Source organism: Xylocopa sonorina, chromosome 7 (assembly GCF_050948175.1).
Source record: "Xylocopa sonorina isolate GNS202 chromosome 7, iyXylSono1_principal, whole genome shotgun sequence".
NCBI classification, from domain to species: domain Eukaryota; kingdom Metazoa; phylum Arthropoda; class Insecta; order Hymenoptera; family Apidae; genus Xylocopa; species Xylocopa sonorina.
In genome coordinates this window covers 5,767,343-5,779,997 of record NC_135199.1, presented here as the reverse complement: position 1 = coordinate 5,779,997, position 12,655 = coordinate 5,767,343, and the positions used below count along the sequence as shown (strand labels likewise).

The following is a 12,655-nucleotide window of genomic DNA, read 5'->3' as shown; positions in this document are numbered from 1 at the left end:
CGCGCGATAAGCGAAAGAAACGAACGTTGTTCAGTCGTTATTGCCGTTTTACTGATAACGTTAGCCGTTTGAGGAAAAAAAAAGGGGTAAAGTGAGAGAAACTAAGGACGTTGACGAATTCAGTAGCGAAACGGGACTCGAACGGTACCGTTGTCGTTTAAAGATCGATCGAAGATGGAACTGAGAGGTCGTCGTGCCAAATTAGAGATCAGGTTTGTACGCGCGTATGTCAATAATGCGTTCTCTTAAATTTTCGTTTCATTACTCGTTGATAACAAGCCTGCGTGTACAATTTTAAATGACTCTCCGATGCACTGTTTGCAGTCTGTTATCTCGCATCCATCCGATATCACGGTCTGCCGCGAATTCTATATTAAGAAACTGAAACGAAACGTTAAAGGGTTTTCACCATTGTGCGCCATCGAACACCGTCCGTGCGCGAATTAAAGGAATTATCGCGTGTGCAATTAGGAATGTAACGTTACCGTCTTTCGTACCGTTTTGCCATTTTAAATGCCTCGGAACCTTGGTCGCGCGAGTGATACAGCTCCAGAACCGACGTTTGTCTCGGATATTCGTACCAGCCGACTGCTACGGTAGTTTTCAAGGCGAAAGGAGAGAAGGCCAGATAAGGTAATGTTCTGGCAAATGGTACATTTGCTTCGGTTCACACGCGGATACGAGCGATTTGTAGCGATCGTTATCTAACGTGTCCCAAGTATAACACAATTATTTGCACCGGTAGCAGAACTGGCCGAGTTCCATGCAGATGTCTATTTCGACATGCCAGCACGCGAGTAAGAAAGAGGCTGCTGCGCAGGGGAAAAAGGGAACGCAACCGTGGCTCTCTGCGAAACCTCACAATCCGCCATAACAGGTTCCCCGTTGTTGAAAATAATCGCTCGGAATCGGTGAGTCGAAATTCTCCGCCATCAATCATGTGGAAGTTCCCGTCCGCTTTTCATCGGTGAAATTTAAGGAATGCCACGTCTCTTTTCCCGGGCAAAAAAGGTTTCGTTCGCCGCGTCGCGAGGCAATATCGTGACACGGTTCTCTCACTTTTCTAGGAAAGTCTCAAGCGAGTGAGTTTCCGCGCGAGCACCGTGCAGCGCGTTGTTTTATTTAATTCGAAACACAATATCCATCTGGTCGCTAAAGTCGATCCCGGCATCGACAACGAGAAAGTCCTGTCCGTTCTCATGTTTATCTACACCCGGATTCCTTATTAATGCTAAAACTCTTTTACTTTCTACTCATTATCGGGAATTACTGGCTATGATTACTAGCACGTCCGAACAGTCCCGATCGGTTTTCGAATAAATCCGATGGAAAACCGTAACGACTCACTTAGCCAGCTTCTTTATGGCATTCTGTCGTCCGCCTGGTTCCGCGACACTTTATTAAGCAGAAATTACATGGTGATATCGGCGCGAGTATGGTCAATCGGGTCGTGCTCCTGTCGATACCGAGTGGCATTCCTGGCGAACAAAAATCTGCTGTTAAATTCCAGTTTTGCCGTTTGAATGCGCTGAAAATTGTCGCGACTACCATTCATGGCACCCCGCTGTACGTTTCACACTTGCGGTGTACACTCCCGTCCACGGTGCGGTTGGCTCGCCCGACGCAATTATCCGAGGCAGTTCTTACGCGTTTAGCGTGTGCGTGTACACGCTAGCGTATAGCACTACCGGCGGTGCGTTGGAGCAGGTACAAGTTAGAGCAGGTCACTTTCGCTGCCGGCTCGAACTGTTCCAGTCGTCGCGCACGCGTGCTGTTCCATTCATAAACCTATAGAGCCGCGTATATATATCGCTACGGTGGCTCGGACACGTAGGTGTAGGTTACCAGGTACGTAGCATACCGCGAATACACGGAAATGCACTATACTCGAGCACCGCGGACGTAATTTCTACCGATCTGTCTTAACGTTCCGCGAAACTCGATTCGCGTTTGTTACACAGAGACACGTATTAACCCCTCCCCCAGTTAGGTAAAAAGGCGACCGCGATTCAATCGCTCGGACAAAGATGCTGCGTTATGTAAAAGCGAAATTATGTAAAATCTTAGGCGCCTAGTTTTATGCCTCGTTTGATGTATCCAAGCTCCTTCGTGCTCGGCCGCGATTATGCACAGCTCTATCTAACCGAGAGAGATATAATAGACGATTCGGTGTTCCCTATAGGAGGTTCTCTACTCGAGCCAGCCAGCCAGCCAGCCAGCGCGTTTCTTCGTTAAACGTCGAGTTTCGTAACCTTTCAATTAAAGAGTAGAGTAACCGCGACGGTGCAGCATACGCACTTAAAAGTGGAAACCGTGAACGAACGACGAGGTACCTCGCGGTGGTGCTATCGTGTTCGAGGCGAGATCGAGTCCGCGACGATTGAAAATTTCGATCGATAACTTGATCACCGTCGATGCCTCCGGCTGGAGTTATCAGGAAGCAACATCGTCGGGTTATTTGTCTCGCGATAAAACGAGTTAACGATCGATCGTCGAATCGGAAAGGGATGGGTCGATAATCGTCTTTGCTCTCGATCTCGATACCAAGCACGCTCGGTTTATGTGGAACAACGATATAAACGATATAAACAAGATCCACCAGGGACGATGAATAATATGCTGCGCGGAGGAAAAGAGGGATTCCTTCGGTTTATAGATCGAGCACGTGTCGACGCGATAAGTGGAGGTGCACGGGGCAAAAGTCTCGAGGCGTGTATAAGAACCGTGTAAAGAGTAAGGATTTCGTGGAGAAACGTAATTTGTAACGGATCGTGTACGACACCTTTCGGTTGTTTAAGCAGACGCCTGTTACATAACTATAATTCTCATAATTTCTTCTAGACTTACAGTTCGTTGACGTTGCCCGGCTGAGGTCAAGCCCAGTCGTAGAACTTTCCTACGCTACCGCCACGTTGGAACTTTTATTATAGTTCATTAAAACTTTAGTGACACGTGTGACATTCTACGAAACTCGAATAGACTTCATGCAATAAGAAACCTCCGTGTATGTAACCGTAGGTTTCTTTCACTGTTGATTCTGTATTCTTTCCAAGCGGCAGCATTTCGATTACGTTGCTGTTAAACGAGAGGAAATTTAGTATCCTTAGACCTGGCTAGATCGCTATGAAAAGGCTGGTTTAAGTAGACTGATGTTTGTACAAATATTTTTCGCAATCGTTCTATGCATGGTATTTTTTCTGTACACTTATTGGTCACGTTGGAACGTTTAAACGAAATATTGTATCGCGAAAATCGGTTGAAGTTGTCGAGTCGATCTGTTTTATTCGATTGTGAAAAACTGCATGCTACTTGCAGGAGTGCAAGGGCTACCGTTACGAAGCTGTTGTGAAAGTGCACTAACGAAAGTGCGAATGCGAATGCGGTTTTTACACACGCTGTGTACAAAATGTTTGTACCGCATTATGCGTACCGGATCTGAAATTCACCGTTAACGTAGATCCGTTCCCCGAGGCAAATAGCCGCTAAGTGAAGCTCCGTTTGCTTTATTTCCCGATCGAGCGTTATTCGAAAGGACTAGGAAAACTTACGATCTACCGAGGATGAGAACAACCGTGTATATTTAATCTGGTAATATCGCTAATACCAGATTGGAAATCGTACGTTAGATACTTTGTGGACCTTCTGCGGCGCGTGTAATCACAGGTTTTCAGCTTAAACTGGCTTCACCTTAAGAGAATATTTCCTTAAATTATAAGGTGTTCTGATGATAGGTACGCAGATGGAAAGTATTAGATAAAATGGAAATTCCTTCGTAATATCTCGATAACGATCTAAAATAATGTGTGCACAGGAAATTCGATGATCGCGTAAAAATGTTTAGCGGCTGATTAAATTGCAGGATGCCCGGTTAAGGATGTGGAAGGCTCGCGAGGGGGCGCGGTGGTTAGAAATTGTGCATCTCGGTGCAACGGTCAAGTCTATTTCCCTGACTATTAGCGTTAATCGATTATAGCGTGACGGATCGAATGATTTAAATAAAGACCGGGTGCGTCATGGGCCTGGCCTGGTACCGTCGACCGCGCCCGTCAAAACGATGCCGTCGCGCTCGATCGTTACGCAGTGTGCACGGTTGGTCCTCTTTTTGTTTCCGTTGATCATCTTTCGATCGATTTCTCGTCTCTTCTCTGGATGACGGAATTCCGTTTCGCACGGAGCAGAATTTCGAAGAATCGCTCGCGTGATTAGAAAAACGAACGGATCGGTTGAGTCGAACGGAACGTTGTCTTTAGGAGCGGACGAGTGGAGCGATAAGTTGGAACAAGAACATTTAGAATGTGGAACGATCACTTGCTTTTACCTCGTTCGAGGACTTTAATTCAGTGGGATCGGGGAACGAGTAGAATTATGATAAAACCTAGCCGTTACTGGTTAAGTTTCCCCGTAATCGTGCAGACTAATTTCTAATGCAGATACGTACGTTTGTATGTTGCAGGTGACGTACGCCGAACGGGCCAGTATTCATGCCAGTATGCCAATCAGATGCCAGTAGAGAGCCAGTATCTGTATCTGTCGCCATCGATAGCCAATTAATAAGTTACTTAGATAGTTCAATTAAATAGAGGCGGTTCGTCATCGTTTTTTGATAATCGTCGTTTAATAGACGTAAAACAGATATACACGTATATATGGTACATAGTAATAAATAAACACGCGTACATATATGCATACAATATAGATATATATATATAGATATGTAACATAACCGAGAGGCAATAAGTATCGAATCGCGAGCAATTATTTTCACATCGCGCTACTTCTTTCCCTACGAGCACAATTTTCTCCGCTCGTTCTCCGCCGGTTTTCTTCTCGTCCGACTGATCGGTGACCGTTGTGTTCCCCCGGCGAGGAGTATCGGCATCCATAAAATTGGACAGTGCAATCGGAGTTGTGATCATCGAAGTGGACTGACCGATCGATTTCTCGGCTGTGAAGTGAATTAATACCCCAGGAAAACGATTGAAACGGAGAAAGGAAGTGAACAGAGCCGTACACAGGCGAGCACGGTGGCTGGAAACGGTGACTTACATCGAGAGCGCCAACCTGCAATCAAGGTTCATGGTTTTCATGGTGAGTCATCGTATCTATTTCTACTAATTCTAATACGGTTACGGTACGGTACGCTCTTTTCGCGATCTCTGTTTCTTTCCCTCTTTCTCTCTCCCTCATCCTCTTGCCGCCACGCTTTTACGAGGCGAGCGATTCATCGATCGGTCGAAAGGAACTTTGTATTCTTTTTTATCGGCCCGTTGCGGTGTTAAGGAAATTTGTTGCATAAAATTTCACGCGCAGAATTTCGTGACATTTTTACACTTGATTTCTCCTCGTTTTTATCCCTCTTTTTACCCCGTCAGCCGCTCAATTACGAATCGGCCGACGGACCCGTTATAAGCGACTCGATTTTACGGCAAAGCCACCTTCGTGACGAGACGCGATCACGAAAATATATAGCACGTGTCACACGCAATTTGCATAATGCGACATCGACACGTCTTCGATGCACCGAAACGTTATCTTTATACGCGTCGCATCGTTTCATATCGCGGATCATTGGATTATCGTGCGCGGGGCTTAAACGGAACATCCGATAATGGCGAATTCGAGGAACTGAAACTGTCCCGTAAATATCGATAAACAAGGACTACCGAAAGTATTATAAACTTCCGCCCCGTGCAATTTGTTGCCGTTCCCCCCGTTATCGTATCCCCCGGGTAATATTCAATGGGCATCCCTATAGTCATCTCGATAAAAGCTGGTTTATCCAAATCTACAGACTCAGCGTCCCGTAAATACGATGAAAGTTTCTCGGATTTCTACTTCGTCGGCCGCGCTACGCTCGAGGATCGACGCGTATCCAGATTTTTATACCTCCACTTCATTGGAAGGTAACCCATCGCTTACTCACCGTTCCGTCCACTTCCTCTATCGACATACAACACTTTACTCGACGCGAAATCTGAGCGGTCGAGGGAGAATCGCTCGAAACTTTAATAGAGATGGTACGCTGCGTTACGCAAATTAGTTAGCGAAGCGGAGCATAACTTGGAGGTTCTATCCCATTACGCCGGGCACGTTAATTAAGAAAAGCATCGGATCCGTTCGATTTCTCCCAGTTATGCTAGCACAGTTTTGTTGCTCCTGCGCGTCGAGGATATTTCGAGGGTTGCAACAGGAGATCCGCCAGAGCAGGACCAAAGAGAGGAGAGAAGGATACAAAGAGAGATCCACCGCCAGGTTACGGGTCAGCCACGGTGGGGCATTAATAATCGTTTACAATCTTTAAAGCAGGGTGTGGCGAGTGCGTTAACCCTCCTCCTCCTCCTCCTCCTCCTTCTTCCTCTTCTTCCTTCTGTTCCTTCTACTTTTTCTTACTCTCCTCGCTTCTTCGTGATCGTCCGTGGCGCACAGGACGGACAAAACACGAGGAAAAAGTTCAGGCTTGCCTTCGTAAACCAGTTGGACGTATATATCGTGGAAAAAAAGGATAATCAATGGCGAAAGGGTACACATTCGATCTGTAGTCGTTTTATCGTCATGACGATGCCACCACGGGGAGAGAGAGTATTTATTTCTGGATCATTAAATAAAAATCGCCGGCCGATCGCTAGTTCGCAAATCGGTGCGCGCCGCTCGCGTCCTGTAATTCCCGTTGATTTTTCGCTTCATTAATTGCCCGACGTCTAAATGTATAAGAATGTACCCAGATAAAGTGAATTTACTCGAAGCTGAAAACGTTACCGGTTATCCAAAGTGCGACCGTTTAGATACCCGAATGGTTCATTTCGGAAGTAGGAGGCGAGGATTAAAACTGAGAAATTAACATCGCCGGGAAACTCGATAAACCGGTATACGGGGAACGTTTCGCGCGTCGTCCCGTGAATTTCGCCGAGCCGCGCCGCGGCGGATCCCCTCGAATAAACATTCTTCGGTAGGAGGTAAACAAGTTTATCTTACGAGTATTTATTCCATTACGCGATGTCACTCGAACCCGGACAATTTACGCGTAAGAATTTCGTCGCGATGTACCCTTTTTTCGAGGCTCCGCCGCGACTGCCGGCGTCGTCAACCGCCGGTTTCACCGATTTCACGAACACGATCGTGATTGCCACCGACGACGATTACCCTGCTCGCGCGTTAGAAAGCGCGCGCGCGACCTTAATGAAGGGGGCTGGACGTTTTAAAAGTTGTGTAGGAAAAAACGCTTGCACGACAATCGAAAACGCGCTGATCCGGCGGAGGAATCGCGAGTGGTCGGCTGTGGTGGCCAAAAGAAATTCCACCCGTCCTCCCCGCCTCTGTGCCGCGTTATTAACGACGACGATAAATATGCGCGTTCTTTTCGCGAGTGCGACGAATCGGCGCGAAAGAAATTCCGTTCGAGGAGGGAACTCGTTCCTACGGTAAGCGTGTCCGTTGCCCCTATCGGTTATGCCGTGAAAATCGGTCGTCGGCCCTTCTTGGTCACCGTCCTCGGTACAAACCACCACCACCTGCAGCGACGAATCAGCATATTTAGCGTCGAGCCGAATTTAATAGGAGGCCGCCGTGCTCGCGCGCGTGCATCACGCGGTTCGCAGGACGCATCGATAATATGCGCCGCGTTGCATACATGAATCAAGTATGCATGGTAACCTTTCGCAAACCCCCGTTTGAATTCAATTCGCGATCCTGCCGTTTCTTCGTTTACGCTGCCTAGATGCGTTTACGGTTTAAACGCATTTGCATCGTGACGTGCATTACGCTCGCGACACGCGGGACAGTTATCATTCGTCGTGACCTTCCTCGATATTCCGATGCGATCCGCCTCATTTCTTCCTCCAGTCCGCCTGCGGCGTAATCCATTATCATTCGTGGCTGAGCGCTGGTTTCGTTCGGATGGTCGTTTCTCGATTTACGCGATATCGCAATGCTTCTTTTTCTTTAGGTGAACAATCGTTTTTTTGCGATCGTGCGATCGCTTCGCTAGCTTAATTGTTTCCAGCGACGAGGATAGTCACGCGGAATGGCGATCGATTCGAACCAATTGAAGAGTTTCGGAGCAGACTATCGACAGTTGACACGGATGGAATGAAAATCCATATTCATAAACTTCCATTATCATTTACGCGCATGTCAGTTGGGATATCGGCGAGATTTTTTTTTTCAACTCATTTCGTATGTGCATTAGCGGACTTTCAACCGCGTAAAATCATTACGCGACCACGTCTTACGCGTTGAATCGCTTAAGCGGCTTACATTGTGCGAATCGATAATCGCGATTAATTATTCACGCTGCAAAATGTCAGCGACATTTCGAATATCGAGAATTAAACGCGGTGGCCAATAACGTTCGTGTAACGCGTTAACGTTTAGCGTTAATTCCGCGCGTCGCGGGGGAAGGGTCGATAAAAATGTTCCTCGTCGCGAATGAACGTTTATCGATCGTATATCACGGGTAGCCGGTGGGATACTTAACAGCCATGAATATCTCGCGAATAAATTCCGCTGAAGGGTGGAGACGACTTAACGTCCGCTGCACGCGTGTTGCTCGCGAATATATTTTTCTCTCCCGAGGACATTAAACGCGAACGGAACGAACGCGGCACCGTCGAACCGCCCGTACCCTGGTGCTCTATGGACGGTGAAAAATGAAAGAACAGCGTGCCGCGATTCATCACCCGCGTACGCTCCCAGTCCCTCGTGAAAGTGATGCATGCTTCTTGCCAAAGACGATACGCTGAATGCCATTTGTTCCGCGGCTCAAATATACCCGGTAATGCACCTAATTTCCATTCGTCTTATCGGCTGATACTGTGGCCGCTCTGTCTCTTGCCCGTTCGAAATCTAGGGAATCTGCGAAACCTAGAAAGAGGACGTAGACGCGTTCTTGGTATTCTTCGTTCAATGATAAATTTCAATCGTTCGATCGAATGGTTTTTTATTTAGACGATTTAAAAAATTTCATTGCACATGGCATAAAGTGGACAGAGGTGTTCATATTGAGCGAAGAAAGAGAAAGAGAGGAGAAAAAATTGGCATCCACATCCGATTTCCACTTCCATTTAAAAATCCATAAGCTCGAGTTGTTTAATATCGCACTTTAAGCCTTGTCCGAAACACGTTGCAAAGCCTTAATCTTCGCGGGACGGCCATTATTTCAGCGGGCCAGTGCGCCACGCTCGATCCACCTATATACCACAGCCTTGCCTTTATTTTTATTGGAGCGAGTCAGCAATTTTTGTCCTCACCCTTATCGGTACCCGGGACCAGGCTCGCGATACAGGAAGATCGTACGTGGTGTTTTGAACGTGACGCCCACGCGATATGCGTGCGCTCGGTACCGTACCGGTTAATTGTTCCGATGGATTTAAACTCGGCGTCCGAAATAAATGAACGTCGCTTGCCAAGGTGCGGCACGATGCAACCAGGTATAATACGGTCGTCACGGATTATATTTCTTCGGTACGTACTTTATACGTGAGTGAAACTCAGCCGACGGTGGCTTCGAATTCTTTTCCGGAAGCGTCAGAACGCGGTGACACATTTTAATCACCCTCCAGAGAGCCGTCGCGTCGAATCTCGGATTGGGCCACGATAGAAAATTCGAATCGACATCCGCCCACGAGGATTTCGTCGCGATCGCGGAAACGCAATTGGCTCTGGTCTAAGCTGTCCGTCGTTCGAACTATTCGCGTGCAATTTTGAATACACGACAGGTTTTTAATGCGCTGTGGCCGCTGCGGAGTTTCGTCGGGTCGGTTCCGATGCGATTTCACCTTCGTTTAAATACAGCCTTACGCGTGAGACGATCTTACCTTGACTCGCTTTTCTTTTAGGTAACAGAAGTGTTAAATGGTTGGGACAATCGGCTGTTCGGATGTTTCAATAATTTCTTCGCGAACGTGTGTCGTTGCGTCGAGATACGATTTAACCGAGCCCCTCTCGTGCTTAATCGAGATTTTACCGTTCTTTACGGGCATCCGATATCGAACTTTTGTTCCCGTCGCAGCGGTTACACAATTGTTCCGATGAATTTAAACGTTGCTCGAAACGGACTCGCCTGTAAAGGCGCGCGCGTGCACGTTACTCGCGGACTGTATTTCTTCGGATTTCACGATCCTCTTCGTGGCGTCACTTTGTGGTTCTCGCGCGACACGAAGGCAGAAAAAGGAGGTACCCGGAATCGTAACGGAGGATGCGTCGAACGAAATAAAAGCTACGATTAAACCGTTGATATACGAGAAAAATCTCGAAGCTCGTAGGGGATCGACAAGGAATGTGAAAGAGCGAGAAAGCTGACTTCTCGTTCGTTGGTTTGAAAAAGTATTAAAGTATTCGATACGATACTTTCTTAGACGGCGGACGATCGAGGCGGGTTCGCGTGAATCTTTTTCTATCCATTAAACGAGATGAGATTTCGAGTAACACGGCTTTCAATTAGTATCTAAGTATTCACGGAACCTGGATGACAACAACTCGTTCGTTATCGTACTTTAGGATCTGAATGTTCTTGATCCTAAGCAGGCACTTGGTGAAGATGAGAGAAAGAGAGAGAGAGAGAGAGAGAGTACACACACACATGGTTTGTGCTATATTTAAGACACGGCACGTGTTGGTTATTGCACAACGAGTGCAACATTCGCTCTAGCGTAGATATAGGTAACCGTTCCGAGTTCTGAAATACACGCGCGGTAAACTATGCACGGTTCAATTTAATTAAACATTCGGGGACAGGTTTTCACTGGATTCCAGAAATCACCGATCAATTTCACGATACGCCGGTATGCAGACACGTTACTATCGAAGGCGTAGATCGAATTAATAACTGTTATTCAATGACGAGAACTGTTTGCATATTCATGGGTTCTATAATTAGATACGTATTCAATGCAACGTTTAACCAATCGATAATTATAAAAGAGAAAAAAAAAACAAAAAACAGAGAAGACGAGATAATACGTGTTTACGTGCATCGGTGGCCGAGTGAAATTTTTCATTTTTTCTGGCCACGGGATTTACGCTGCCTCTATCCGTCGTGATCGTTCGAAACTAAATGTATATATGCCAGCAATAAATTATCTCTCCGTAGTGTAAAGATTTTATCGTTCGCTAACGTATAGCCTGATCTTGGTTTTCCTTATGTAGACGTGTACGCGTCTAGACAGTGTGCCCACCGGATTGTAACACGAGGCTCGACGTAGGTAGATGTGCACCACCCGCTTTTGTTATCGATCAATACGTTACGAGAGTGGATACGGCCGTTATAACAATGTCTTACTCGAAATATTCATACGGTCTGTCACTTATCCGTTACGGTCTCGCGGGGCTCGCGATTTCGCGATTAGCACCAGAGAGCGGGAATATTTCCTGTTACACGCGATATAAATTATCTGTCACTAATTGAGAGGCGTAATACGAATTCATTGATAGTAGATACGAGCCAGCCTGTCGGAGATAGGTCCCTCGTAATTTCCGCGTTACGTTAGAAACGCGGGAGGGGATTTGGTAATTAGCCACCTTGTTGCGCGCCACTGTAGGGCACCACCTCTTAATTAGTCCTGCCTCGCGCACCAGCCCATCGACGTGTCGTTTCGTCCCGCGACATTTTGTGTCTTGCAAGGTTTCCGTATGCAACGAAGGAAACCATTTCAGACGCACGTCGCGAGTATTGATCGCGCGGAGATACTCCGCGAACTCTGCGAGAAAAAAGAGAAAAAAGAAAGAAAAAGAAGTACCGCGAGTTGCGTTTCCAGTGCATGGATAGACGTTCGCCGCGCGCGTCTACGGCGATCGTAAAAGATTCATGGAGAAGAATAACGGCCGCGTTCGATTTTTGCCGGACGCATTATAAAGTATTCAGGCAAAAAATTGCGGGCAATCGCGATGCGATATCGATCATTGATAAGACGGATTCTAATCGCGAGGTGTAATCGATTCTTCGAATCGACGTCGAGCGCGACCGATTTTCGGTGTCGCGCGTCGTTCGTCCTCCGCGTTCTCCTTGGGGAGGCGTCAGAGGATGCAGATGTCCCGGTGCGTGTCGCGAGCGTGTTGCTTCTGATTTATACTGCATTAATTTTCAAGTAACATTGCGGTTGCACGCAGCTGTAACCCGCGGGGACGTGTATACGCACGCATGCGTCTTGTTCCGTTGCTCGTGGGATGCCAGCTCACGTGCTCGTTCACGGACGCTTGATTACCGCTATCGGTGGAGCTCGATCGACTTTTCGATCGTCTCATTTAGAGGGCGTGAACACGCACCGGTTACTGATTTACGAGGATCCCGGATAGTCTCTGACCGCACGATCCCGCGTACACGTTCTCGCATCGATCGGTATACAACAACGAGGAATTTGTTTTATTTATGAACAACAGAGAGAACCATAAGTAGCTTATCGTATATAGTTAACGTCAGTGCAGCGATACTTCACGTTGCAATTCAATTGTCACGATAGACAGATGCGCTAACAAGAAATATTCCAGTTAAAGTCGTCTCGGTTGATCAAGATCTTCTCTCACAATCGGTTCGATACGATCGTCCTCGCTGCGGGCGAAATGTCGTGTAATTAAAATAAAAATTTTGTTGTTCAATTCCGCGGGTGATTTACGTATTTATCGGCCGGCGGATACAATTTCCGTGCGTCCGACAGTAACCGAT

General features: G+C 47.0%; 1 protein-coding gene across 1 annotated transcript in view; it reads left to right on the top strand.

The window, feature by feature from the left end:
• LOC143425085 (uncharacterized) overlaps positions 1–12,655 on the top strand; it is a 286,080-nt gene that overhangs the window by 8,062 nt on the left and 265,363 nt on the right. The window contains exon 2 of the mRNA XM_076897576.1: positions 4,454–5,088. Coding sequence (XP_076753691.1) covers positions 5,077–5,088 — 12 coding nt within the window. The 5' untranslated portion in view covers positions 4,454–5,076. The remainder of the gene's footprint in view (positions 1–4,453; positions 5,089–12,655) is intronic.